At 34.2% G+C, this 24,883-nt stretch overlaps 1 protein-coding gene across 18 annotated transcripts in view; it reads right to left on the bottom strand.

Moving 5' to 3' along the window:
• The window catches only part of LOC724172 (neurobeachin), a 436,186-nt gene that overhangs the window by 94,144 nt on the left and 317,159 nt on the right, over positions 1–24,883 (bottom strand). For 11 of the 18 annotated variants that reach the window (XM_026441525.1, XM_026441519.1, XM_026441532.1 and 8 more), the window contains 24 exons: positions 15,301–15,427; positions 15,122–15,222; positions 14,268–14,363; positions 12,587–12,708; positions 11,908–12,034; positions 11,268–11,387; positions 11,009–11,155; positions 10,367–10,474; positions 9,366–9,506; positions 8,732–8,877; positions 8,412–8,625; positions 6,102–6,354; positions 5,885–6,027; positions 5,601–5,791; positions 5,431–5,539; positions 5,276–5,357; positions 4,867–5,183; positions 4,505–4,726; positions 2,519–4,307; positions 2,190–2,355; positions 1,934–2,087; positions 1,630–1,809; positions 558–698; positions 257–364 (listed from right to left, as the gene is read on the bottom strand). In XM_026441525.1, the coding sequence (XP_026297310.1) occupies positions 257–364; positions 558–698; positions 1,630–1,809; positions 1,934–2,087; positions 2,190–2,355; positions 2,519–4,307; positions 4,505–4,726; positions 4,867–5,183; positions 5,276–5,357; positions 5,431–5,539; positions 5,601–5,791; positions 5,885–6,027; positions 6,102–6,354; positions 8,412–8,625; positions 8,732–8,877; positions 9,366–9,506; positions 10,367–10,474; positions 11,009–11,155; positions 11,268–11,387; positions 11,908–12,034; positions 12,587–12,708; positions 14,268–14,363; positions 15,122–15,222; positions 15,301–15,427 (5,304 nt within the window). The remainder of the gene's footprint in view (positions 1–256; positions 365–557; positions 699–1,629; positions 1,810–1,933; positions 2,088–2,189; positions 2,356–2,518; positions 4,308–4,504; positions 4,727–4,866; positions 5,184–5,275; positions 5,358–5,430; positions 5,540–5,600; positions 5,792–5,884; positions 6,028–6,101; positions 6,355–8,411; positions 8,626–8,731; positions 8,878–9,365; positions 9,507–10,366; positions 10,475–11,008; positions 11,156–11,267; positions 11,388–11,907; positions 12,035–12,586; positions 12,709–14,267; positions 14,364–15,121; positions 15,223–15,300; positions 15,428–24,883) is intronic. The other 7 variants (XM_026441528.1, XM_026441533.1, XM_026441534.1 and 4 more) reach the window with 4 other exon arrangements.

The raw sequence follows: 24,883 nt of genomic DNA, 5'->3' as shown, positions 1-24,883 counted from the left end.
AGATTTTGATGAGAAAATTTTTAATTTTCTCTCAAGTTTTTTATACTAAAAGTAGAAGTTTTATTTGTAACTTTTCGAAAATGTAATCAATTATAATATAAATTATGTACAATAATATAATATTTTTTTTTACATAATATGATATATTATCCATATATCGAATCGAATCGAGTCGTGAGATACTTTCAAAATTTTAAATTAAATTCTCAAGTATGCTATTTATCATTATTAATTATACGCAATGTATCACACTTACAACATCTCTGTATATCACAGCTCTTAAACGGTTCACGTCCATATCTTGCAGCAATTTCTCAGGATCTTTGACAGGGCTTAATTGATGCGCCAGATTATCCACTATGTTCTATAAAAATAGAAACTTTATTATACTAAACCGTTATTAAATGATGTTAACGATCACTGTAAATTCTATTCTCTATACGACATGGCTTTGAATAAGTATATAGTATATGATATGTAATTTGTCAATAGTGAGATGACAAATGACAAATAACACATTTCTATATATAAATTAAGTTCGATCAGATGGGACATACCTTGGGTGATGTTTGAGCTCCACGTATAAGAGACTGTATGTGCTGTGATTTATTACTAGAACCAATCTGCCGACCTAACATGCTGTACGATCTGCCACGTTCTTTACACTCTAAGCAGTTTCTAACGGCACATGTACAGACCTATAGAAGCATTTCATCAGATGAATATAATAAAAAAAATATAGTAAAAAAAAAAAAAAAAAAAACATACATGTTTCTGAAGTTCTATGTAATACGAGAATACTAAGAATATTACGACTAATTTAACACACTGATTTAATAACTATTTCTATTCGATAATGAAGATTTGCTTGTGTTGAACTACAATAGTGTCAAAGTGTGTATTTCTTTTTTTAACTTTCCTCTCACGAGATATTTTCAATCATATTTTCAATTTTTATTATATAATTTTAATTTTATGTTTTCATATAGATAGTTTAGATATGTTCTATAATACTATGAAAAACACCAATATGTATATACAAAAAAAAAAAGAATTAACACGAAGCACACTATATTCTATTACAATATCCTAATTTAGATTTACTTCGTCTTTCGTGGAATTGTGAAAATTAATAATAAAGTTTGATAACGTTTAAACAATATTCAAAGTTTTCAAAAATTTTGAGAAAAATTTATGACTACAGGAGTTAAATTTAGCATACATGGAATGGAATCAAAAATACTGGAGAAAAGAAAAATCATATTAAAAATTCCGAAAAACGAAGTTGATCTGTGATTAGTGTCTTGTGTATATTAATCATGTTTAACAAATTTTATTTATCAGAATTTGAAACATCGAATCTAATTAATTGTGCATTACAAAAAACATTTAATATGAATTTTTACAGCAATCTTATCTCATCTTTCTGTTCTATCGACATACTACAATGTTTGCAAAAAGATCGGGCCAACTATGATCGATATATCAATGATTTTCTTTCTCTCTTTTTTTTCTTTTCTTTCTTTCTTTCTTTTCTTTTCTCTGTTTGAAATGAATTATACGATTCGTCGTGACAATAATGGATGTACGTGTTGGAATAAAATCTGCTACGTGGACGATAATACAAACCAGTCTTAAACACTGCCTTAGAATACCGCCACTAGACATATTCTTCTCAGCCTCCAGTTCACCGAAATTTAAAGAGCTGGCGAAGATAAGTACATCAGCCATGTTGACTAGTCTTTGCAGAAAAGAAACTGCTACCTCAATTGGCATCCCCTGAGTTGGTTCAATTACATCCAATTCGCTCTATGAATATCCAAGCACCAATTAAAAAAAAGTAAAATCCGTGAAAATGAACTTTTTTTCGCCGTTCTATTTCGCTGTTCTATCAGTGATGTCAGGGAGGGAGAAGAGATGTGATTATACGTACATTTGGCGAGGTGGCGGAAGCTAGAAGCGGTAACAATCCCCCACAGGCGATAATAAGATTGTCGGCCAGTTGGGAAATTAGGTGTACGGTATTAACAACAAAAATTGCGTTTTCGCTGCTGTTCACGAAATCCAGCACCGACTTGGTCGAATGGCTGGAACACATGATCGTTGCCGTATCAACAATCGAATCAATCCACGTATCTCTCAACACTGTTTATTATAAGATTATGATAAAAATACGGGCTCATCCATACCTTCTCCAAACTTGAATGTCCGTCTCTAACGAAAAGAGAACATCCGAGAGTAATCTTTGATGTATGTAAGACCATTTGAACTCTGGTATTCTGAAAGGAGGACGAGTCGGCCCTGGACTGAACATTGGTCTCGTAGAAGGATTACCTTGCTTCGATCGTTTTGATTCTATTCGTGGGTGAAATTTCGGGTAATTTTTTTTTCTCTTTTTTCTTTCTTTTTTTTTTTTTTTTTCTTTTTTCTCATTCATTAATGAAATATCGCATAAGAAAGAAAAAGCGAGGAACGAGAGAGAGAGAGAGAGAGAAAAAAAAGGGATACGATTTCTTACCGAAATGATTCGGATCCACTTGCGTGGACGTTGAGGCACTCCTTGGTCGTTTCTGAGGTGACGATGTTTTCCGCAAGGGGACAGGTAAGGAGGGAGGTTCGTTTACGTTATTATCGTCGGTGGTCGTCTCGGAGGACACAGCCGGCAAGCTGGATCTGCGATGAGCATCTACGTGATCCGAAGTTAACTCATTCATCAACAAAGAATTATCCCTCGCAACCACTGTAGAACTAACGATTTGAGGCACACCGTCGGGCATATTTTTATTTGCATCACAGACCGTAGATATTGTTGGAATTTGCTGTTTAGGATTTGGCACTTGCGTCACATTATCTACAGAACTTTGAATATCGCTATTACTACAAACACTATCTGTTACTTCTACCTCGTTCTCGGTTCTCACTGGAATGTCTGACTGATTATCACTTACGTTAGTAGAAATAGTGGACGGCTCCCTTGAATGTTGTTTGTCGTAAGTAACCTTCACCCCGTTATCAACGTTAACAACGGCACTTTTCTCCTCTTTCACAGAGTCCACGGCGCATTTCTCACTACTTAACAACTCACTAGTCACTACTAATGTATCCACTTTCCCCTCTACGTCTACGTCTACGTCCTCCTTCTTCTCCTCCTCGTCGCCCGCTTCGTTACTCTCTATTACGCTAGTTGAGCAATTGGAATTATTCCCAGCCTCCCCGTCGTCGTTCTCGCTCTTCTCAACGTCGACACCCTTCTCCACCCCCTTCTCGCTGTCCTCCATCTTCTCCATCGCTTCCTTCGGCTTCATGTCGGCCAGATTATCTTGATTCTCGGTCGGTGTCAAGTAAGCCTCCGAGGTATCGCTGTCGATCACCTCGCGATCGTTCTCCAATTGCAGCTTCTCGATATCCTTGATGATCAACGGCTCTGGCGTCTCGCTCGAGGGAACGGACGACGGCGCGTGCTCCGTATCGGCTTGCTGCTCCGAGCCGGCAACGTCCTCCTCCGCACTTTTCTCCCTTCCCTCTTCCCCCTTATCGAGAACAATATCAGGGGAAGTCTCCTCGTTGGAAGCAACGTTGTCCATCGAACAACTCGATATCTCTTCGTTCCTCGCCTCTTCCAACCTCGATGGAGCCTCGACCTCAGTCTCTCCCTCGGTTTCCACCTCGGTTCCAGCTTCGACGCAGGCTTCGACGATCCCAGCTTCAACTTTCACCTCTCCTCCAGCCTCCTCCACTTCCGTTTGACCATCCATTTCCTCGGTTTCACCCTCGGTTTCGTCGCCCTTTTGCACGTGGGAAACGTCACACTCGTCCGTTGTTTCCTTCGGCTGCTCCACGTCTTCCTGGGACACGCTCTCCTCTTTCTTTTCGGACGGAGAGACAGCTTCATCCTGCGATTTCGCCTCGGAAGGATCGTCGTCTTTCTTCAGAACTTCTTGCACCACCATGGAATCCGGGCTGGAACCCTCGATCTTGTGTACCTCGCTGTAGAAATCGCTCGAGCTCTCTATCGATATCGCCTCGCTGGTTTCTTGGGTGGTCGGAATGGAGGCAGCCTCGCTGTTCCCTTCCTCGAGGATCGTAGGCGTATCCGTGTGGATTTCTCGCGCCGTAGTCGGCGTCTCTGGCTTGTCGCTCAGCCTCGAGTCCAGGGATATCGCCTCGCTCGATTGCGCCGTGTCCAACGTTTCGCTACGAGACTTGACGATCGCAGGGCTCCCGTCGCTCTCCGTGTTGTCTATCGAATTCAAGTCGCAACTGCACGACTCCTCCAGCCTGTCATTACCCTCCGTTGTGTCGAACTCCTGGAAACATCGAACGTTGTTCGTACATTCGCGAAAGGAAGAAGTAACACAACACATCTTTCGTTTAATGCATTGAACAGCGTGAGAAAATAAATGAATTGAGTATCAAACTTTTTATAAGTCGATGTGATTTTTCGATGTCTTGATCTTGATATTGTCAAAATTATTAATATTATAAATTTTAATATATATTGGACCTTGTAATTCCTCTCCACGTGTTGCACATCGTGAGTCTGTTGATTGCTCCAGGGTGACGGTTTGTTGTAACCATTATTCCCCGAATGCTGTTGATCCCAGCCAGAGATAGTGCTGATCGGCCTTTGCTGTCTCAGCTCAGGATCCGTGATGTTATCCGATCTTTGCCTCTCGTAATGCTCGTACATCTGAGCAAATTGAAGCTTAAATTCCTCGTAGGATACCTGAAAGATTACAAGCAATGATTAATTACACTCATTGACCGATTAATAAAATTTAATTTTTGTTGCAACTTGCATTAATCTTGGAATCAAGAAGCTCATTCCTTTTCTTCCAACAATTGTATCTCGTTCATTATATTTACCTTGGAGTGCACGATGGCCAAAGTGTCCACCCATACGCGCCATCCACCGTACTCGTGTTTGATAGCATGATGGAGAAGCATGCGAAACAACGAGTACACCATGTCCGAGATTTTTTGCTCTTCCGTGTTCTTCGGATGAATGTACGCCATGGCTATAAGCCACTCCTGCCATACAGACATCTGTAGAACAGTTCGACGATTCTCTCGATTGTTGTTGCACAACAATGTCATATCCGAGAGGAACAGCTTCTTCACTTCGAGCAATTGTTCCGTTTGTTTCGATTGTCGAATCAGAGTCGCCACTACCTTGAGGATCACTGAAAAAAGGTTTGATTCAATTGTTTTATCGTTTCGCGTGGTTTACATATGTATTATATATGTAATAGGATCACGACGATTGGAATCTTACTTGGATTTTCTAAACGATAATGGGATTCTGGTTCAGGATGCCTCGCGTAGAGGATCTGTTGGCTGATGTGCTCCGTCATGATCTGACCAAGAAGATAATATAGTTAAGATGATATATTAAAAGTTTGAAATTTTTATTTTTTAATCCACGTGTACCTCGTATAAAACGTTGTAGGTAGGTAATGACAATGTTTCCTCGTTCAACAATAATCTTTCGGCCAATAACGTGTAGAGATTGTGGGGGCTCATTACGTCATATTTCCTTCTGCGAATTTTACAAAAATTATATAATATATATATTCTTTCAATTCGTCATTTTCACTTACTTGTGTGTACTGCGGCTTAAAAAGAATCCTAACAATTTCAAGGCTTGTAAACGTATTAATTGGCTCTCCGCTGCTAACAACTTAAAAATCGTCCTGACGCCTTGTTTCGCGTCGAAAGCAGGCACCATGGACGAGGGATGTTCCGACATTAAAGATATAAGCATTTGCAAAACGTCGTGTAAATTTTCATCCTGCGACAGGAGACATCCATTAAAAATTTCCAACGATCTTAATCTCGAATTTAATGCGAATTTTTTTTCTTTTCTTAGATCGTAGTTAATCACCTCGTGTATTGTCGTCAGATAATTCAATATACTCTGCAACTCGTCGTCCTTCACCCCGTTCCCTATCATGATCAATTGCTTGAGAAATAACAAAATGTAAGAACGTATTGTCAAAATATCCTTTTGCTGTGGCCTCGGTCCATCTGCAACCAAATGAGAAAAGATCATGTATTTCGATCGATTGAAAAATTACACGGATACAATATTTCTTACTCACCAAGTCCTTTGGGAGTGATTCCACTCTTTGCCCGAGGATTGGCGACCCAGTAATAGTACTTAAGCGTGTGCACCGTTTGCAATACCGTCGACACTCTCCTCACGTTAGAATATATTTGCGTGTCGCTGAGGAACTCTGTGGCCAAGTACGAATAAAGCCGGGTTTGCACCGGAGCCGGCGTATATATCCACAGAGCGGGATTAAAAAGGACGTGGTCCAATAGCTGCCATGTTAGGAATGAAAAGTAAAACAACTACATCACCATGGATCTGCCTGTTCTTCGGACACACCAATCTAGCCGACTTTTAATTGCCTTTCCTATTCCAGGTATTATTATTATTATTACATTCCTGCTTCTCACAATCAGGTACGTTTCTTTCTCATTATCACTTCGTAAAGGACGCAAAGGATGGAGTGAAAAAAAAAAAAAGAAAGGAAAAATAACACACCAATTGTCGTCGTTGCTTCTTTTTTTTTTTCATTGAGGAATTTTTGAAAAAGGAATTTAAAAATGTGCAACAGGGTATATGTATATATATATTTATGTAAAGATAATGAAAAGGTATAGGGTATAGGAATTTGAAGAAGAAAGATAGAAAATTGAGAGTGCCGATAAGTTCAGTTCACGACAATTATCACAATCAAGATTGAGGAGAAATATAGTGACACTTCATGCACCGAATAATCAGAATTTGGTAGCTTCTGGAGGCAATATTGAGACGAAGAACGATTTAGAAATTGGACACTTTTGGACTCAATCGGTGTTTTTAACAAATTTCTTTTTAGAAATCAAATACAAAATTTGGCCAATCTCTATCATTGTTCTCTGAAAACAAAGTTACGCGAAAATATAGATATCGTAGTGCTTGTATTCAAGTTTCAATTTTAATAAAAAAGAAAAAAAAAAGAGAATATCTTCCTTTCTTTCATGATTTAGCTGTTCATCGCGAACGAAAAAAAAAAAAAAAAGAAAAAGGGGAGAGGGATGTCCCAATATTTGAAATATTGTGCGCATAGAAAGAAAATAATGAAAAACAGTAGCTTTGTTGAAGGCGATAGGCATCCTCGAGAATTGAGAACGAAGCAAAGTATCACAGATTTCGAACAAAAGAATTCGTGGTAAAATTGTCATAAAAGTACGCACTCGTGTAGCACCTTTTCAAAAGAAAAGAAAATTCAGACAAGTTCGGTTACAGCAAAGGTAATAATAATTTTTTTTTCAGCATAAACGATAGGGAGAAAGAGAGAGAAAGAAAGAAAGAGAGAGAGAGAAAGAAAGAGAGAGAGAGAGAGAAAGGTTTGTTCGGTATGGAAGCAAAAATTTAGTGTGAACGAAAAATATATTTTGCGTAGCCATATTATGAAATCAGGAAGCCTAAAAGTCGGTAGATTGCATGCGATCCAAAGAGTTTCGAGTCATAGCATAATGTCATTTCATCGAGGAAAAGTATAATACAATTCATGCTTTGAAGTCATTGATGCAAGTTGTGATCGTATAATAACGAAAATATACACATACACTATAAATAACAGCATACCGAGCATTTTCTACTAGCATTTTCTTCTTTTCTTTTTTTTTTTTTTCTTTTTTCTATTGTACAAGCGTTGCAACAAATATATATATATCGTAGGGAACAGTGTGAAGAGTGAGGTACAATAAAATTGCTCTTGATAAATAATCTTTCGTTCATGCTGTTGTATAATGTATCGTGGATGGAAACGAAAAGAGGTGGATGGAGAATGAGAGGAATTGTCACGTGAAATTTTCACGTTAAAATGTTTCGATGATAATATAATATTGCCAAGGAATTTAAATGTTGAACAGTTGGAGGATTGTTGTTGTCGTGGATACAAATGATTCAATGAGAGAGTCTATGAGAGATTGTCTCGTATAATATATTGTTAGTATGCTTAAATAGTTTGATTAATTTCTTACGATATCGTGGTTAAATAATAATTCATCGTATCACAATTTCGACAAAGAAAAAAAGGAATTAATATTAATATTGAATCTTTTGTTAATTTGAAAAAGAATTATTGTTTACAGTTTTGATGAATTATCTCCTACCACGAACAATGCTTATATATATATACTTTATTTATCTTAAACTACTTTCGTGCAAACTAATCTGTCCCGTTTTTTCTTACTTCCTTCGAATCTGACCACTGACTCTACGACCGAATTCCATCGAAACTTCTACCAACTTCTATCTCTCGTCTAATCAACTTACACGCTAATTATACTTGAACGCTAATTAAATTAAACTCTAAAATCCGTACTTGGGTCCAAACTAATGACTAAATCGATACCTGTTTCAATAACAAGTCGCTGTTCGCGCTAAGACAAGTGACCAGATGTTTCGTCAGCTCCAAAAAGGACGCGAGGACTTCCGTCGTAAGATGGTCTCTGCTCGCTCTCTGCAGCATGTAACTGATCACCAAAAACCCACGGTTTTGCACCATGTGTTGCTGCACCGTTTGCGAACTCTCGACAAGATCGCAAATAAACCCCAACAGTTTCGAGCTGAAAAATTTGAAAAAGGATTCGTCGTCAAAACATTGAAGAATAATCATTTATTATATTCGACGATATTTAATTGCTTCAGTAAGATATTCAGCAAGATATTCACCATAACGTTGGATCTCGTTTAACATCGTTGGGAGCTATACAATCGTAAGGCATATCTAGTTGCGAGAACAAAGGGAACAACACTTGAATGCCACCAATGGAATTTAACGTGCTATGAATGGAATGCGTGATGACAGCTTTAACATCCTGCAAATAGTAAAAAAAATGTTCGATAGCTGGATTTCCAAGTGTTCTATATTCGTACATGTAAAAAAAGAAAAAAAAAAAAAGAAAGAAAAAGAGAAACAATTGGAACGCTTCGAGGGAAACGCGATTTTTTGACTCCTGGGTCAAAGGGTGTGTTGTGCATTCGAATGCAAATCGGTCGGATTCGTATGTATTTTTTTTGGAATTCGGGTGAGTGTTCAGAAAAAATATTCGTTGATTTTTTTTATACATCAGATTTTTAAAGTTGCAATTGAAAAAAGAATTTTTTTTTTTTGCTGTTTCAATATGTTTAAAAATAAATTCTTTGCAAAATAATAAAATTTAAATATCGGTGTACGTCGAAATATTTTTTTGAAACAACTTTTTGAAATTTTCAGAATGAAAATATTGTACAAATTTCCCCAGCGTTCCATTTTTTTTTTTCCCTTGTATCCAATTATATCCAGTATATATTCGACTATTCGTACCTGTAGCATAAGGGCGTGTGGTGTATGTACAAAATAGGAGACGTTTCCTTTTGGTGCGCTTTGCAAGCAAAGTTGAGAATCCGTTGCTACCGGGTTGTACATGAACACAATCGCATTCGATAGCTTTCCATCGTAAAGCACCTATAAAATTATCCTTGTTAATATTGTCCACGAGTTAATTATATTTATATTAAAATTCATTCCACTACGAGTCGAGTCACGATTAATCTTTGAAAATTTTCCAAATAAACAAGAATTATTTCCTTATGGAAGATAATGTATAATTTTTATAATTACAATTTCAAAAAAAGGGAAATTTTCAAAGTTGATTCACAACTATTCAAATCGATTACACGAAAAATTGGGATGACAAACGTGCCACATACCACAAACGAAACAAAACGTGATATTAATTCAAACGGATTGTAATGAATCTTTGAAGGGACGTTCACAATCTTATCAACCTTTATATACCTTTTTTTTTTACCAAACTCAGATTATCTACCGTTAGATGTCCATTACCAATAAATCTATCCAAACGAGGTGTATCATATTATCAGCTACGTTTAAAATAATACATTTATCACAGCACAATCAAACAAAGACAAATCATTAAAAGGATTCATCTACTAAATATTCAATATGGATAAATTAATCAAGGTATCGTTGTACAACTACGACTCATCAAAAAAGCATCAGGCAAAAGAAAACGGAAACAAATAGCTTGGTGTACAGGTAAGTTTGTGTGTACAGATAATAAAAAAAAAAAAAAAAAAGAATTAAATTGTTTAATTTGAAAAAAATAAGCGAGTAACGATGGATACAAACGTTGTGTATCGAAGCAACGTCCTGGATGGAACGTCATTTTCTGGGATAATGATTAGTGATGATCGATAATTTCGGGTTTAATTACCTCTGATGTACTCGAACGCAGTAACAGAGTGATTAAACAATGTGCAAATCAAATGTAAACGGGATAAAATGAAAATAAAAATGCTTACAGTTTGCATACTTTGGTCCACCATGCTCGTGAGCTCCGGCTCATCACTCACCCTTTTGTGATTGTCAGGCAGATTCAGGTAACACTCGTTGTCAAAACGAAACTGACTCTGTGAACAGAATGGGAATGGAAACATTGGGTGTTGAATATGTAATGAATCTAGTGTGAATTCGAGGACGAGAGCTTTGCCAAGAAAATGGGAAGATTGCAAGGAGAAATTAAAGGCTCTCATTTTACCGAAGGAATTAAAGAGGAGAACTTTTCTTTTAAATTACAATATCTTGGGATTTTTGTAAGATGCAAACTTTGTTTTCTTTTCTTTTCTTTTTTTTTAATTTAATAAATATGTAGATAGAAACTACTTATAATTATAATTATTATGAGAGTAAACACAGAATCAGATTACCTGAGATTTTTTAAAAAATTCTCATCCCCTTTTTACATGGAATTTTTACATCATAAAAGAATTCAATGAATATGTAAGACAAAGACTAATTTGAAACTACTATTATGAATTTTTAATGGAGATCTAATTTATATTAAACAAAGAAAGAAGGACTGATCTAAAAAATTATAATTTAAAAAATTTAAATTTCATTTTATTTCATTTCATTTTATTTTTTCCTTTTTTAATTTCCCTTACCTTATATCCAGGCCCCAGTCTATGCATAGCGCATATCTGATGCGTAGTCAGAGCTTCGCTGAACAGATAAATAGCGCTCATTTGTCCGCAAAACACGCGCTCTTCATCCAGTTCCGGTGTAGCCCCGATGTAACATTTGTCAAACGGCTGAAAGAATGATTCGAACGATATTCACTCTCGATTAAGGAATATTTTTCACGTTTTAATAATCAATGGCGATGAATTAATAGAAATATCGAAATATCGCAAATTCACTTACATCGTTTGTTGAAACGAACCACGCCATTTCAGTACTCGAAGCCAATTGACCGTTGACCAAACATTTAATTTCGCTCTTCGTCCACCTATTATATATGTACACTACGGCGATCATATACCACTGCGAAAATAAACATTATCGATGCTTGTTGAAAATATATTTCTTATCAGGAATCTTTTTTTTTAACAATTTTTTATCTTAACAATTTTCATTTTAGTGAAATAAATATGAAAAAAGGTAAAAAAAAAAAAAAAAAGATCGAATAAAAGGCTACATGGTCTCAGTGTATTTTATTCTAAAAATAAAAACATAGAGAAAACAATATATCATTCTTACATTTTTATAAATATTTTATAATTATAAATTTTCAAATTTTCATTAAAAATGTTAAAATATTTCTTCGTTTCTTAATAATCATACAGATTTTTATTTAATTTAAATATAATTTTATAAAATAGAAAAAGATGGAAGAAAATTATTTTATAATCAAATATCTTCCAATATTCGTCTTTTCCTCAAACGTTAAAAATTTTGTTCATCACTTTTCCATCTAGCCTTTCCAAATTTTAAGCCATCATACATTCCCTCTTAATTAGAAACGGGAAACGTGCCAAAATTAATTATCATACAAATATAGTACCTTTCGTGGTTGAAATTCATATTTGACACAATGCTGGAAGCCCTTGCCCTTCACTTTCATAGAGGTGAGGACCAAGCAGTTCCCTACGAAATGCGCGGAGTATCCCACTCCCTTGCTAGTTTTAAAACTGCAAACACACGTATCGACTCAATTATGCAAAACTCACGTATCGAATATTTCAAACGAATATTGAAAAAAAGAAAAAAATTTCATATCAATCCAACTTTTAAAAGAATTTCGATAAAATGTTCGTTTCTATGTTTAAAACGACATTTCTCCATCTTCATTCCGTTTCGAAAATAACGATGTATTTCGTAGACGGGAACAACGGTTGTCGATTGTATGGAAATCGAATCGTTTCCGCGTGAAGGAATGCGATCAAATTGCTGCACGACGCGACGCTCCAATGGGAATCCTCTTTTTTCGCGCCAACTCAAACGGAGCTGCGTTTAATCAAATTTTCGAATGTTCGAAACGAAGGAATTTCATCGATGCAATTTTCTCTCTCTCTCTCTCTCTCTCTCTCTTTTATTTTCTATTCTCGTTTGCCTTTTATCCCTCTTCTCGTTTCGCGTTGGAGTCTCGAAGGTCAGAAACGTAAACGATTCTTTAAGGTAGCCGGCCACTTCCGATTCAAGAGTGTGTTCCCCGCAAGAGGGCTTGATGTAAGAGCACTTACCAGTAGAGGTACGGCTTTTCTCGTTCGATATTAACGGAGTTGATGGGGTCCAGGCGGAACCATGTGGTAAACGTGAAACCATTCTCGTGTGGCCATTTTGCGAGAGGCGGCAGAACGATTGCCTGTAAATTGTTATTTGAAATGATTAAATAAACTTAAAGGAGGATTGTATCGTATTGTATCGTGACAATTTATGTTTGTGAAAATTATTTTTTTCTTTTCGAGATTTTAGATTGGAAAGTCGTTGTTTTTAGGATATGTATATTTTTAGGATTATGTCAGTATAGAAATTATTATAAAAAAATAAAAAGGAATATTATGGAAAAAAATTGTTTTTATTTTTGTAATAATTTTTGTTATTCGTTGAGAAAAAGAAGAATAGAATTCAATTTTCAATTCATGAAATAGAAACTTTATTGCTTTTTTTTTTTTTTAAAGAACTATTTAAATACGCTATCAATTTGCGAAGATGATAAATTCTTTTTATTGAAATAAAAAGGAGATATTACAAATAGTTAAGCGATTTAAAAAGCGATTGGAAAAGAATTATTTTTATTTTTGTAATAATTTTTGTTATATGTTAAGAAAAAGAAGAATAGAATTCAATTCATTACAAACAAAGGCAATTCTTTTCTCAAAATTTCTTAAATTTCAATCAAAAAAAGAATTTATCATCTTCGCAAATTGATGGTATATTTAAATAGTTCTTTAAAAAAAAAAAAAAGCAATAAAGTTTCTATTTCATGAATTTTTGCATTGAATATATGCCTTCCCCGTAACTTTGACTGAACTTGGTAACAGCCGCTTCTTCTTTGATTCATACTCTTTCAAAGTTGTACATTAAAGGAAACGTTCGAAACAGTTCCCTTCGAATAAGAAACTTCTTTTGCTTAACGTCCTCTGTCATATCGAAAAGTTTCCATCTCGACGAGAAACTCATTGAATATCTACCAACGTCTCCCGCATTGGACGACATCTGTTTCGATCAGTTTTTATAAAGATTCCGCCATCTTTATCTTTTTATTCGAACGCAAAGTGAATTATCTATGTTAAAAATAAGATGTATAAATATACAGCGATTTATTTTTTCTTGGAATTCATAACTCGAGAAGATTTTGTTTAACTTTGAAACAAATGATTTATACTTTCTTCGCTGTGACAAATAAAACTCCAACAATTTCAACATTTAACTTATACAAATTTTTCAGAAATATATATCATAGACTATTTTTAAAAATAAAAAAAAATATTAATCAAATACTAGATATTGATAAATTTAATTTTAATATTAAATATTCTTTATTAAATATTCTTTTTTCGCGCCATATTCAAATTTCAACGAATTGATAAATGCGAGCTATATTCTAAATATTCACTATATCTCTTTAATGTTAGAGAGAGAGACATATGTTCAATCTTGATCCTGTTCCAAAACGATTCGAACAATTGCAATTATTTTCCATATCTGGAAATCAGATCGGGTTGAGCCGGTTGAAGAATCAATACGTCATTCGATTCGACAGATTAAGCGAGAGTAGAAGTTTCGTGAAACAAGGCATAATTTTCTTATCGAAAGTTTAATAGAGTTTCGGAATCGAACGGCATCTTCGACGTGGCCGTAACAAGGATATCCGGCGAAATGGTGAGGGAACGGTTCGAAGAAGGATGGAAATCGACTTACCGATCCCTTTCTACCGGGGAAACTAAAAAACACGTCGGGTCCATTCCGTTGCGGCATCTGACGGAGCACGTTTAACAGTTTCGCCGAGTGTCGTGGCTGTGGCACACAAACAAAAGATTACGATTAGATTCTGAAAAATAGGAACCTGTTTTATGTATATCGAGTTTTGTTCTATTATAGAGAGAGACAAATTTTTGTAATATAGAATTACAGGTTATGTATAAAGATTGGAGGAAAATTTACAAATTGAAGGGATGATTCTTAAAGTCAAAATAAAAAATAGACCAAAATCTAGAATGAAATATGTAATAATCATCTACAAGGAAGGAAACGTTGATTCGATTTAAATTCCATTGAATTTTATTAAAATTTTGTTAAAAAGTTTAAACTATTATAATTTTGAAAATTGTAACGTTTAATCGATGAATGAATTATTAGAAATTTTTTAAAATTCTTTTTTGTTTATCTGGATACGATTTCTGACTCCCAATGTGTATGGTTTGGTTTATTTCCTGACTTTCGATGACGAAATCTGTACGTAATAAATCAAATTTAACTTCTGATTCCTTATGTTTGAAACTAAAAAAAAAAATTAAATATATTTTTATTTTTGATTTTTGATTTATTTAAAAAAATCGTCCCTTCTAAAAAGAATGTTCGAATGGCTGAAGATTCTACTGTACATTATACATAATAGATATAGGAAATAAAAGGAAGGAGGAATGAGTTGAAAATTGCAGAGCTGCGTCGGAAAGTTAAGAGTTTCGTTCATTTCTGATTCTAGAATAAGTTTTCTCTCGACGGAAAGTTTCTTTCCCTTTTTTTTTCTCCTTTTCTTTTTCATAGATTCTTACCCATTTCCCTTTCACAGCTTTCATAGCGCCGAATAAAAGTTTCAGCTCCTTCACCGTTATGCTGTAGCTGGCCAACACTCCAAGCATGTCGATTAATAGATCTGTCGAACACACGAAAATCGATAATCGTGTGAGTGAGACATATTCACTGTTACGGGATTAGAGCGATAAGGATTTACCTGCGACGACAGTTTCCGCGCGGGACAATCGAAGCAGCACGTGTTCGATGAGGCTTACGTCTGTACACGCTTGCAGATTCCGCACGCTCTTCCTCAAAATGGCGATGAACACGCTCCATATTTCGGCCTGAAAAAAGAAAAAACGTGAGAAAAATTTGAGTATCAAAGCGAATGAGAATTTAAATATAAGTTATTCAACGTCGACTCCAACTATAAGCAAAGAATATTCCTTTGATATTTCTACGAAATATTTTCCTAGAAATTTTTTACTTTCAGAGCAATTTATCCTTCCATCCCAATGAAATGGTGGATTCGTGTGGTTTCGCGAGATTTTGTAATAAAACGATTATCGAATGACGAATATCAAATAAATAAATTAAGACTAATTAATAATTTTCAAACATTAGTTCCATTAATTCGATATCAAATTTATCAAATGTACACATTGATTTATTGATAATTCAGTTACATATATAATGTCATCCGTACAATTAATAACAATCCCGCAGAGAAACGGGAGGAAATTCAATTATTTCGAGCAATCTATAAAATAATCAATTTTACAATTTATTATAATTTAAATAAAATTCAAAAGATTCTCTCGATTTCTCTCCAAACACCTTCAACATTTGCCCGCGTGCATATAAGTCGCATTAATCGAGGCATTAGCGCCCATATGCGGTGACAAGCATAAGGTCTGCCGTGCTAGTTCACGTAATGCTTCCAACTATTGCACAACAGTAACCGTGAGTTAAAGTTATCCGCCAGCGCCGTCACCCGATCGGAGATCAAAAGTGAAACAGGCAACGAACTCTCGTAATCCGTTCGCTAATACGCTGAAGCGAAGTCGAGACGACATAATCGAGGGAGAGAGAGAGAAAGAGAGAGAGAGAGGGTTGGGAGGGGCTTCGAAACCGAGGCCAACGAGGCCAACGTCGAAATCCCGAAAATGCCGCGGCAAAATTTCCCCAGGCTTGGAATTCCTTGGAAAGTTTTCAACCGGATACGGGTTACGTTTAAGTTAAGTATCCCGTATATCGAATAACGGTTGCTTTTTCGTTCGCGGATGGAATTACGGGATGGACGCCTCCAGTTAATCCTCCGAGGGAGAGACGTGTCGTCCTTCTTAGGGATCTGTAACAATCTCGTCGATAGGAATAAAGGGATGGGAAATCGAATAATCGAATTCTTGAATAATTAAGAATTGAAACGGGATCTTGTGGATGGAAAGAGGATTTTTGGAATAGAAAGTGATAGATATGGATAAGAATTTGCTGATATTTTTAAGTCATTTATGAATATTATTGATCTTGTAGACAGATTTGACGGAGATCGTTGGATTCTCGCGAATCGAATAATTTTAAAAAAGAATTTTTAGTTGGAAAATGTTGTAACATCTTCTTTTTTGTATTTATTGTATCACAAGTTTGATATTTTATAAATCGTTAAGTAAATTTTATATATTTAAAGGCTAGAGCGAAGTTGTATGTTTCGGATTAATATTAAGTTTTTGATCTATGTGCTTCGAGAAGAACGGATCCGTCGATCGGAAAAATTTCTAATTAGTAGTTTCGATAAGCTATGCAGCGTGCATTGTACAGTTTAATTAAAAACAAATTTAATCTCTTTGAACTTTTACCTTCCTTTGATATATCTTCCGATACTTTTTTGTACTTAATATATGGACGAAATTATATTTATTTTCACAGGTGTTGTAAAAAAATATTTTTTGTCCCTATTTTTTTGTGCAAATTTTAATTAGTTTCATAAATTATATAACTTGAAAATTGAAAACACGAAATTTTTATTTATTAATCATCAGCGATAAGAATCGAGATTTACTATTTTCAAATATTTATTTCAAATCAATTATATAATCTTCGTTTTATATTTTTCATCGTTTGATTAGATTTTTAAAATTATAATTTTTGTAATTTTGTAATTATAATTTTAATGCTTCTATGCATTCGATTTTTCAATTCGAAATATGTAACAACATTTATTACATCAATTTAATTCATTGAGTGGATTTCCTAATTAAGCGGTTAAAAGCGTATCACAAATAAAGCTTTCATTAGAAATTATATACCGAAATTTATATCCTAAATTACATTCTATAGCTTGCGGCGTAAAATACTGTATATATATGCGTAAGAAATACGACATACAAGGGTAGTTAATCAACCTATTAAATTGGAATTTCCTGTTTTAATTGTCAATGAGAAATAACTTTCAACATGGATACATTAATATATATTTCCATATTCGTTAAATGCATTATAATTATAATATCTAAAAATATAAGATTATATTTATTCCTCGAAAAAAGGAAAATAAAAATGATATTTCCAAATAAACAATGCTCCTTAATATTTTCAAATTTTCCTTCGAAATTCGTTAAAAAAAATATCCTTTCTTTGCGATTATGTCAATCTATATTTAAAAAAAAAAAATATTAAACATCAATAAAGTTTTCCGATGAAATTATATTTAAAACAATCATCTCTCACTAATCTTGCATATTTCGCATATTCAAAATATCGAATCTCCTCAAAATTCCTTATTTTTTGTATTCTCGAATCATGAAAAAAATATGATTACAGCGACATCTAGAAATCAGAGAGAAGGTTCGTCTCGTTTAACGAAAGTGTTAAAAGAGACGTCGAAAGAATTTACGAGCTAGCTAACGTTGTTATTTTTGATATCGAATTTATTCAATGGATGTCTTTCCAGTAATAACGCGATATTGTTTTCCAACGATATCGTTATCGTTTCGTGTTCAGATGATGCTGTAACGCGCATCGAGGCGCATAGATAATAAAACATAACTTAAATGAGATGTCGCTCGGATCGAACACCGAATTCACCGTGGATCGTTAACGGTGATTCAAGATTTATCTCGAACGATATATCTGTTGATCGAAACACGCGATTACACGTGTCCCGATGAAATTAAATTTTTCCCTCCGTTATCGTCCCTAGATTTGTATAAATTCCCTGTCGAATTTTCATTGGTTTCGCGTGATTTATTTTTCGATTAATTCGCGGAATATATAAGTGTTTGATTAAAATTTAATTCAATTTGTTACTATTGAATTAACGATTGATTTTCTATATAAAAAAATATTAATATTAATTATTGAATTAATTGATGTTTAAAAAAACAAATTTTCTTTGTACATTTCTTGTATACTTTCCGATTATCGCGTCGATTTTAAATTATATTATACCATTGTTTGTTGAATTGGAATTTAAATTTAAATTTGGATTAAACTTTCGTTAATCTTGATCTCGATATAAATTTATTTTTAATCAGTTAAATATTCTGTTTAAAATAAAATATATGGATTTCAATTTACATTTTCAGAAATTTCTTCGGTATTATTGCACGCTATTATTGCGAGAAGTAACATATATCGTTGAAAATATATGTAGCGAGGATCGCAGCTGATTTCTCGGCAATCGTGTTTTTCATGGGTTCAATTTCGTCCCTCCATTTCGCTTGGTGCATTAAACCGTACTTGCGGGACTGCCACCTACTTTTCAACAACCGTGTCACGCTAAAAGCTACCACCCCTGTACGGCTTTTAAAGCTGATTGCGACACCAAAGAGTGCTATTCTTTCGATAACATTACCATGTTTGATGGACGTCGTTCCTCTTTTTTATCTTCAGAAATTTTTCCAATTGCAAATCGTCGATTTATTGGCCTCTCGATATACCAATTCAAATAATTTTTCCATATCCTTTGCATATAGGGGAATGTGAAAACAAATGTCTTATGATTTTTATACAAATTGGAATTTCAAATGATCAATTTAGAGAAAATGATTAGAAAAAAAAAGTTGATAAAATCGAGATTGATAAGACAAGTGATAATATAAATATCTCATAGAGAACATGTATCGTTAAAAGTTTCAGAAATTATTTAAAATTATCACGACGTATTCACGTTAAATAAATTTTAAATTTTACTCGAGTAATTTTATTCCAAACATTTTTAAAATATTTCAAATTTACGGACACATAAAAATTTTAATTAATGCAGAGAAGTTAACGAAGATTGTTGATTCAATAAAAAAAAAGATATAATGACATTCCATCGGATATTAATTCACTTAAATCACGATCAATTGATTACCTCTTCTTCGATTAAATATCGTTGCAAGTTTTATATCGAGTACAAATATTTAATTTAATTACAAATTTAATAACACTTTGCGATATAAAAATATTGTTAAATTCAATTGCAGGGAATTTAAACGAATCGAGAGTAAATTTAATTCTCCTTTAATCTTTCATCCGCATCAACTTCTAATTCTCACGAGAGATCGCGTCTCGATTATTTATTATCATCTCCAGAAAATCCCTGGTGGTGGAGAAACACTGGATTCTGGTATATTTCGTTACGTTCATCCTTTGAAACTTATCCATCTTTCATTTCGATCATTTCTCCGCATTTTTCCGCCATCATCAATCCAAGGGAAGATATTAACGTGCCCTATATTTCGCCAACGATTTTAATCTCAATACGTCTCCGGATGAATTACGATAAAGGGAAGTGACGTTCGCCACGTAATCTTTCGGTGATATCGGGAAGCGAAATCGGAATTCTATTTACGGGTAACTCTCTTTTCAAAACAGAGAAAATACTGTGCTCGAGCAAAAGAAAAAAGAAGAAGAAGAAGAAGAAGGAGAAAAAAGAGAAAAAGAAAAAAAGAAATCGTATCGATTTCGTCGTTAAAAAGATTTAAAATCCAGGAAGAACCGACCTCGATTGCACTTTCTTTACAAGAATTACCGTTTCACGTTTTTAACGACAATCCAATGAGAAGAAGATTCATGAAATATCAATGTAACCGATATTATTAAAGCTTTAAACTTGTTCCAATTTAAAATAAAAAAAAAAAAAAAAGAAACCAGTATTAATAATATCGCGAATATTTTTCAATTATTCCAGCTACGTTGTACTCTTTCGTCGTTTGCATATTTAAACATGGTCCTTAATTAAGCTCGAGTTGATAAGCTCGGTTGTATCGGAATAATGAAAATCGCGGAAGTATCGAGGAATCGTCTATCTCTTTTCCTTCCCCCTCTCCTTCCTCCCGTTAATTATATCGTTATGAAATCAGCAATCTTCGATCGAAGAAGCTTCCATCGTGGCTTCCCTTTAATCAAATTCTCCTCTTTCTCGATCTCGTCCCGATCCCCTCGTCGATATCCCCTTCGCCCATCCATCCATTGATGAATCGAATCAAGGACGGATATTGTTGACATCTTATTTGAATCTCATTCCTGGCCATTCCATTTCTGTCGGTTCCAGCTATCCGAATCTCGATATTTCGTCCCCCTTCCCTCCCCCTTCCTCTGATAATCGTGGCCGATTACTTGGACCAAATGCTTCCTATTCGTCACTGCCAATTTAACCGGCTTTCAATGGGCGGAACAAATAAGATTCCCTTCGATCGAATTCTTCCCTCGGAATTTATTCGTTCATTCATACGTTCACTCTATTGTATCGATTTTTTTATTTTATCGAAATCTTTCGATTAAAAAATCCCTGTAAAGATAAAAATAATTCCAAATTATTATAATTAAAATCTCACAATAAAAAAAAATCGATTCGCAATATTATAAATTATCCAAAATAAATTAATTAATTTCGAAGAAGAATAGATACTCCCTCGAGAATTTTTCTCTCTACCAAGAAAAATTATTATCAAGCATAATAAACGTGGAGCTCGACGAAAGGCCATCGCGCACGGCTCGACACCGCTAATCAAAGAAGCTTTCCGCGCGACGGAGCCGTTGACCCACTTACTTATATCCCTTCCATCACCTTCCTTCCCACCCTTGGAGCACAATCGATCGGCGTGCATCGCGCGCGGGGTCCGTGCAAAATCAAATATGTTGTCGGAATGTTTGCCGGCGAGGGAGAGAAGGAGAGAGATACGTTCACAGTTGGCGTGATAAACGATTAACTTCCGCGCGGAACATTCAAACTCGGCACAGGCGAACCGTGAACGCCGTGCATCCCCCTTTACGATATCCTTCCCTTCCAATGTACTCCCCCCAGACGTATGTATGGCATACTTTAGATTAGATAGAGCCACGAGGGTTCGACATCAAAGGAAACGCGAGCCGGCACACAGGCATAAATCTATACGCTGGAAGAAGACCACCTCTCTCTCTCTCTCTCTCTCTCTAGTTCTCCTTTCTTCACGAGAAAACCGATCCCCTCTTCCCCTCCTCTCTGTCTGTCTGAAGATCGCTCTTGCGAATTCTATCAGTCACAAAGCTTCCTTGCGGACGACCTCCGACTAATCTTCTTGCAAATTCGTTTTCGGTTCGCTCGGTTTTCGAGGACGCGGCTGTTTGAAGTGGTTTGCGGCCGAATGGAGAAACGCTCGCCGAGTAATCACTTTGGATCAGGGTTGCGAAAATATTTTTAGTTCGAATTTTTCTTTTTGTATGTAAGTAAATGTAGAATTTTTTAATATCTGTTTATCTGTCGTTCGGATTTTTACTTACAAAATGCTTACAAGTAATGAAGAAAGTGAAAAAATGATAAAGAAATTTCATTCGAGATGTTTGAGGCTAGAAATATGTTGCAATATTGAATGAAATCAAGATGAGTTTTGATAGGATTTCAATTGTGATAATTGTGATAAAATAGCGAAGGATTTTTATTAATTTTATTGAATATGACAGATAAAAATGATATGATGATCGGACTCTATTTGAATCAGTTTCCTTGCCATTGCATTCTTTAATATTAATACGTTTATCAAAACGCTCTTATAGCTATATTTCTACGATAAATCTCAATCACGATGAATGGATGATTACGATAAATTTTGGAAAAGAAAGGAAGAAAGTGAGTGAGAAATTAAGAGGGAAGAGGATAAACAAAAAGGCCAGACTATTGCACTGGCTCGTTTCAAGAAACGAACTGAATTTTATCTCGTTCTATATTGTTATTTTAATCAATTTTTCGATTTTAATCAACTTACCTAAGATTCTTCCACTAGCCTCGAATTAAAAACTTTTTGGAAAAATGAAAGATTTTTTACAAAATTAATTGATTAAAGTTAATCTAAGCTACATTAACTTGACTAAAATATATAATTATTTTAATTTTTATTTTATTATTTTTCTTATATATTTATCTTTTATCCGTTTCAAACGTTTGTAATCTTATTTGCATTTATTGCAAAATCATTATGGATATAGAACATAATTTCTTTAAATCAATTTAATTGTATTTATTCAATTGATCGAAAATGTTTTGAAATCATTATAGGATTAATAACAAGTCAACGGTTTCAAATTTAATAGAGTTTCTAACCTATATAGTTCCCACAATAAAATATCCTTTCGTGCTATTGATTCTTAATTAGATATCGACATCTTCACGATCCTCGTAGATGAGAATCTCACGCGTTGATACCCTTGTGACGGGCGGGTAATTGGAAAGGTAATTATTTGTGTTAATAATAGCGAAACGAATAAGGGAGAGAGTGTTTAATCAACAAGTTTACAATGTTCTGATAAAGATAAACACGTGAAGTGAACGTAATGTATATATTTCCGCGTTTACATCCGAATAACACCTCGGAAACCTTGTTTCGGAAACAAAACAATCAAACTTTCATACACGATATCTGAGGATCTTTGGATTAATTAGACGAAATAATATAAACAGATGCTTGATCTCAATGTTTTGGAAAGATAATTCTCATTTCTTTCAATTTTTCAGAATATTTATTGATCTTTACATCAATAAATATTTGAAATTCTGTTTCTTTTACACCACATTTTATAGATTTTAAATTTCTTGTAATTAATTTTATACAATTTAATAAGAGGAATAAAAAAATAAATATTTTTGTTTAAATTAATTTTAAATGTTTTAAATATCATCCATTTATCGTGATTGAGATAACAGCAATAATATATTTATAGGATATTTTGTATCATTGTTGCAATTAAAATATTTTAATTTCTGTATACATGTATAATTTGCAATTTTTTCAATTATTCTTTGACGCGACATTGTTTCCTTGCAGGAATGTTATCGGATAAAGAAAGATTAGAAGGAACGACTTAAAAGGTAGCGTAATGATGGCATAATTTCCCTCCACTCTCTTTTCTTTCGCGAATGTCAAAGTAACAATGGAATCCATTTATTTTTCATCGTATCTTCTTACGAGTTGTTCCTTCTAATAACGAAGGCGGCAATTATCTTCCTGCCATCGAAAAAAAAAAAAATTCCAATTATTAAAGTGACCTTACGAAACCTTTCTTTATGTTTCTTTTTAATTGGAAGCAATTAATTGGAAAGCAATAATAGGTTTAAAATTTAAAAGATCGTCCAAAATATTTATCAAGCTTCGATAAATATTTTTATCTCAAGAAGAAGTAAAATTAGAGCATGTTTATTGTATAATTATTTAATTTTGAATAAAATTAGACGTTCTTTTTAACGATTGAAAAGAATTAATTAATTATCATTATTTTCTACAGAGAGGAAATGGAAATAAAATATTTTTTTATTATGCATAAAATATTTAGTAACAATATTTTGTGATACAATATGTTGTTATTATTGAAATTGAAATTTTGATTTAAATAAAGAATATTCAACTCTTCAACTCTGATCACAACAATATACTCGATTAATTTTGATAATTAATTATTTCTATATGAGAATTAGAATAATTTAATTACTGCAAACATTATCAATAACTATTTTCGTGAATTATATACACATTACATTTAAATATATCGTTTATTATATATAATTGTATCTAAACAACTGGTATAGATTTGTAACAATCAGACAAGTAAAAAGCACTTACGAAAATCACAAATGAATCAGGTTTAATACAAACCTTATTAAAATTCAACGTATAATAGCACAATATTTTTCTCCCACGTTATCAACGATTCCATCCAATTTCATCCCCAAATACACCTTCCAAATCGTCTCCAGCAACAAAGGAATACGAGAAAATACCGTCATCGCGAGGAAATTCGAAATGTGGACGGGAAAAATCAAAGGTATCCAATTTATGTGCACGAAATGACGCTCGTCTCGTCTTTGAATCCGTATTTACGTACGTATCGCCGGTTAAATCGAGACGAGGTAGCCGTAGTATTATCTTAGGTGATGGGCCAAGGAGGCGGATGGTTGGAACAAGTGGTGCAAGCATCGGTACGCACGACTTCCATTTGCATTTCCTGTACGGGCTTCATTTTCGCGTTACGGCTCGTTCCTCCTTCCGCCCGCCCCGTGATCTCGCGAAGATCGATATTTACGGTGTTACGAACATCGTTGCATCGCGCCATTGAATGGAAATGCAAGCGACGATAAGGATAATTGCGCTACGACTAAACACTTTGGCCCGGATGAGGTTTTAACGATCTGGAAAATCGTTTATATAATATATCTTGAAACAAATTTGAATGAGATGATAAATTTAGTTGTGACAATTCCAATTCAGAATCAGAGAGTATTTAATTTTCTAATTTTAGTTATCAGATTATTTTATCAAGTATTTCAATCAGTGGATTTTAAAAAA

The sequence above is a fragment of the Apis mellifera genome, linkage group LG6 (genome assembly GCF_003254395.2).
Source record: "Apis mellifera strain DH4 linkage group LG6, Amel_HAv3.1, whole genome shotgun sequence".
Classification (NCBI taxonomy): domain Eukaryota; kingdom Metazoa; phylum Arthropoda; class Insecta; order Hymenoptera; family Apidae; genus Apis; species Apis mellifera.
The sequence above is the reverse complement of the archived record's forward strand: the minus strand, read 5'-3'. Positions and strand labels throughout refer to the sequence as shown.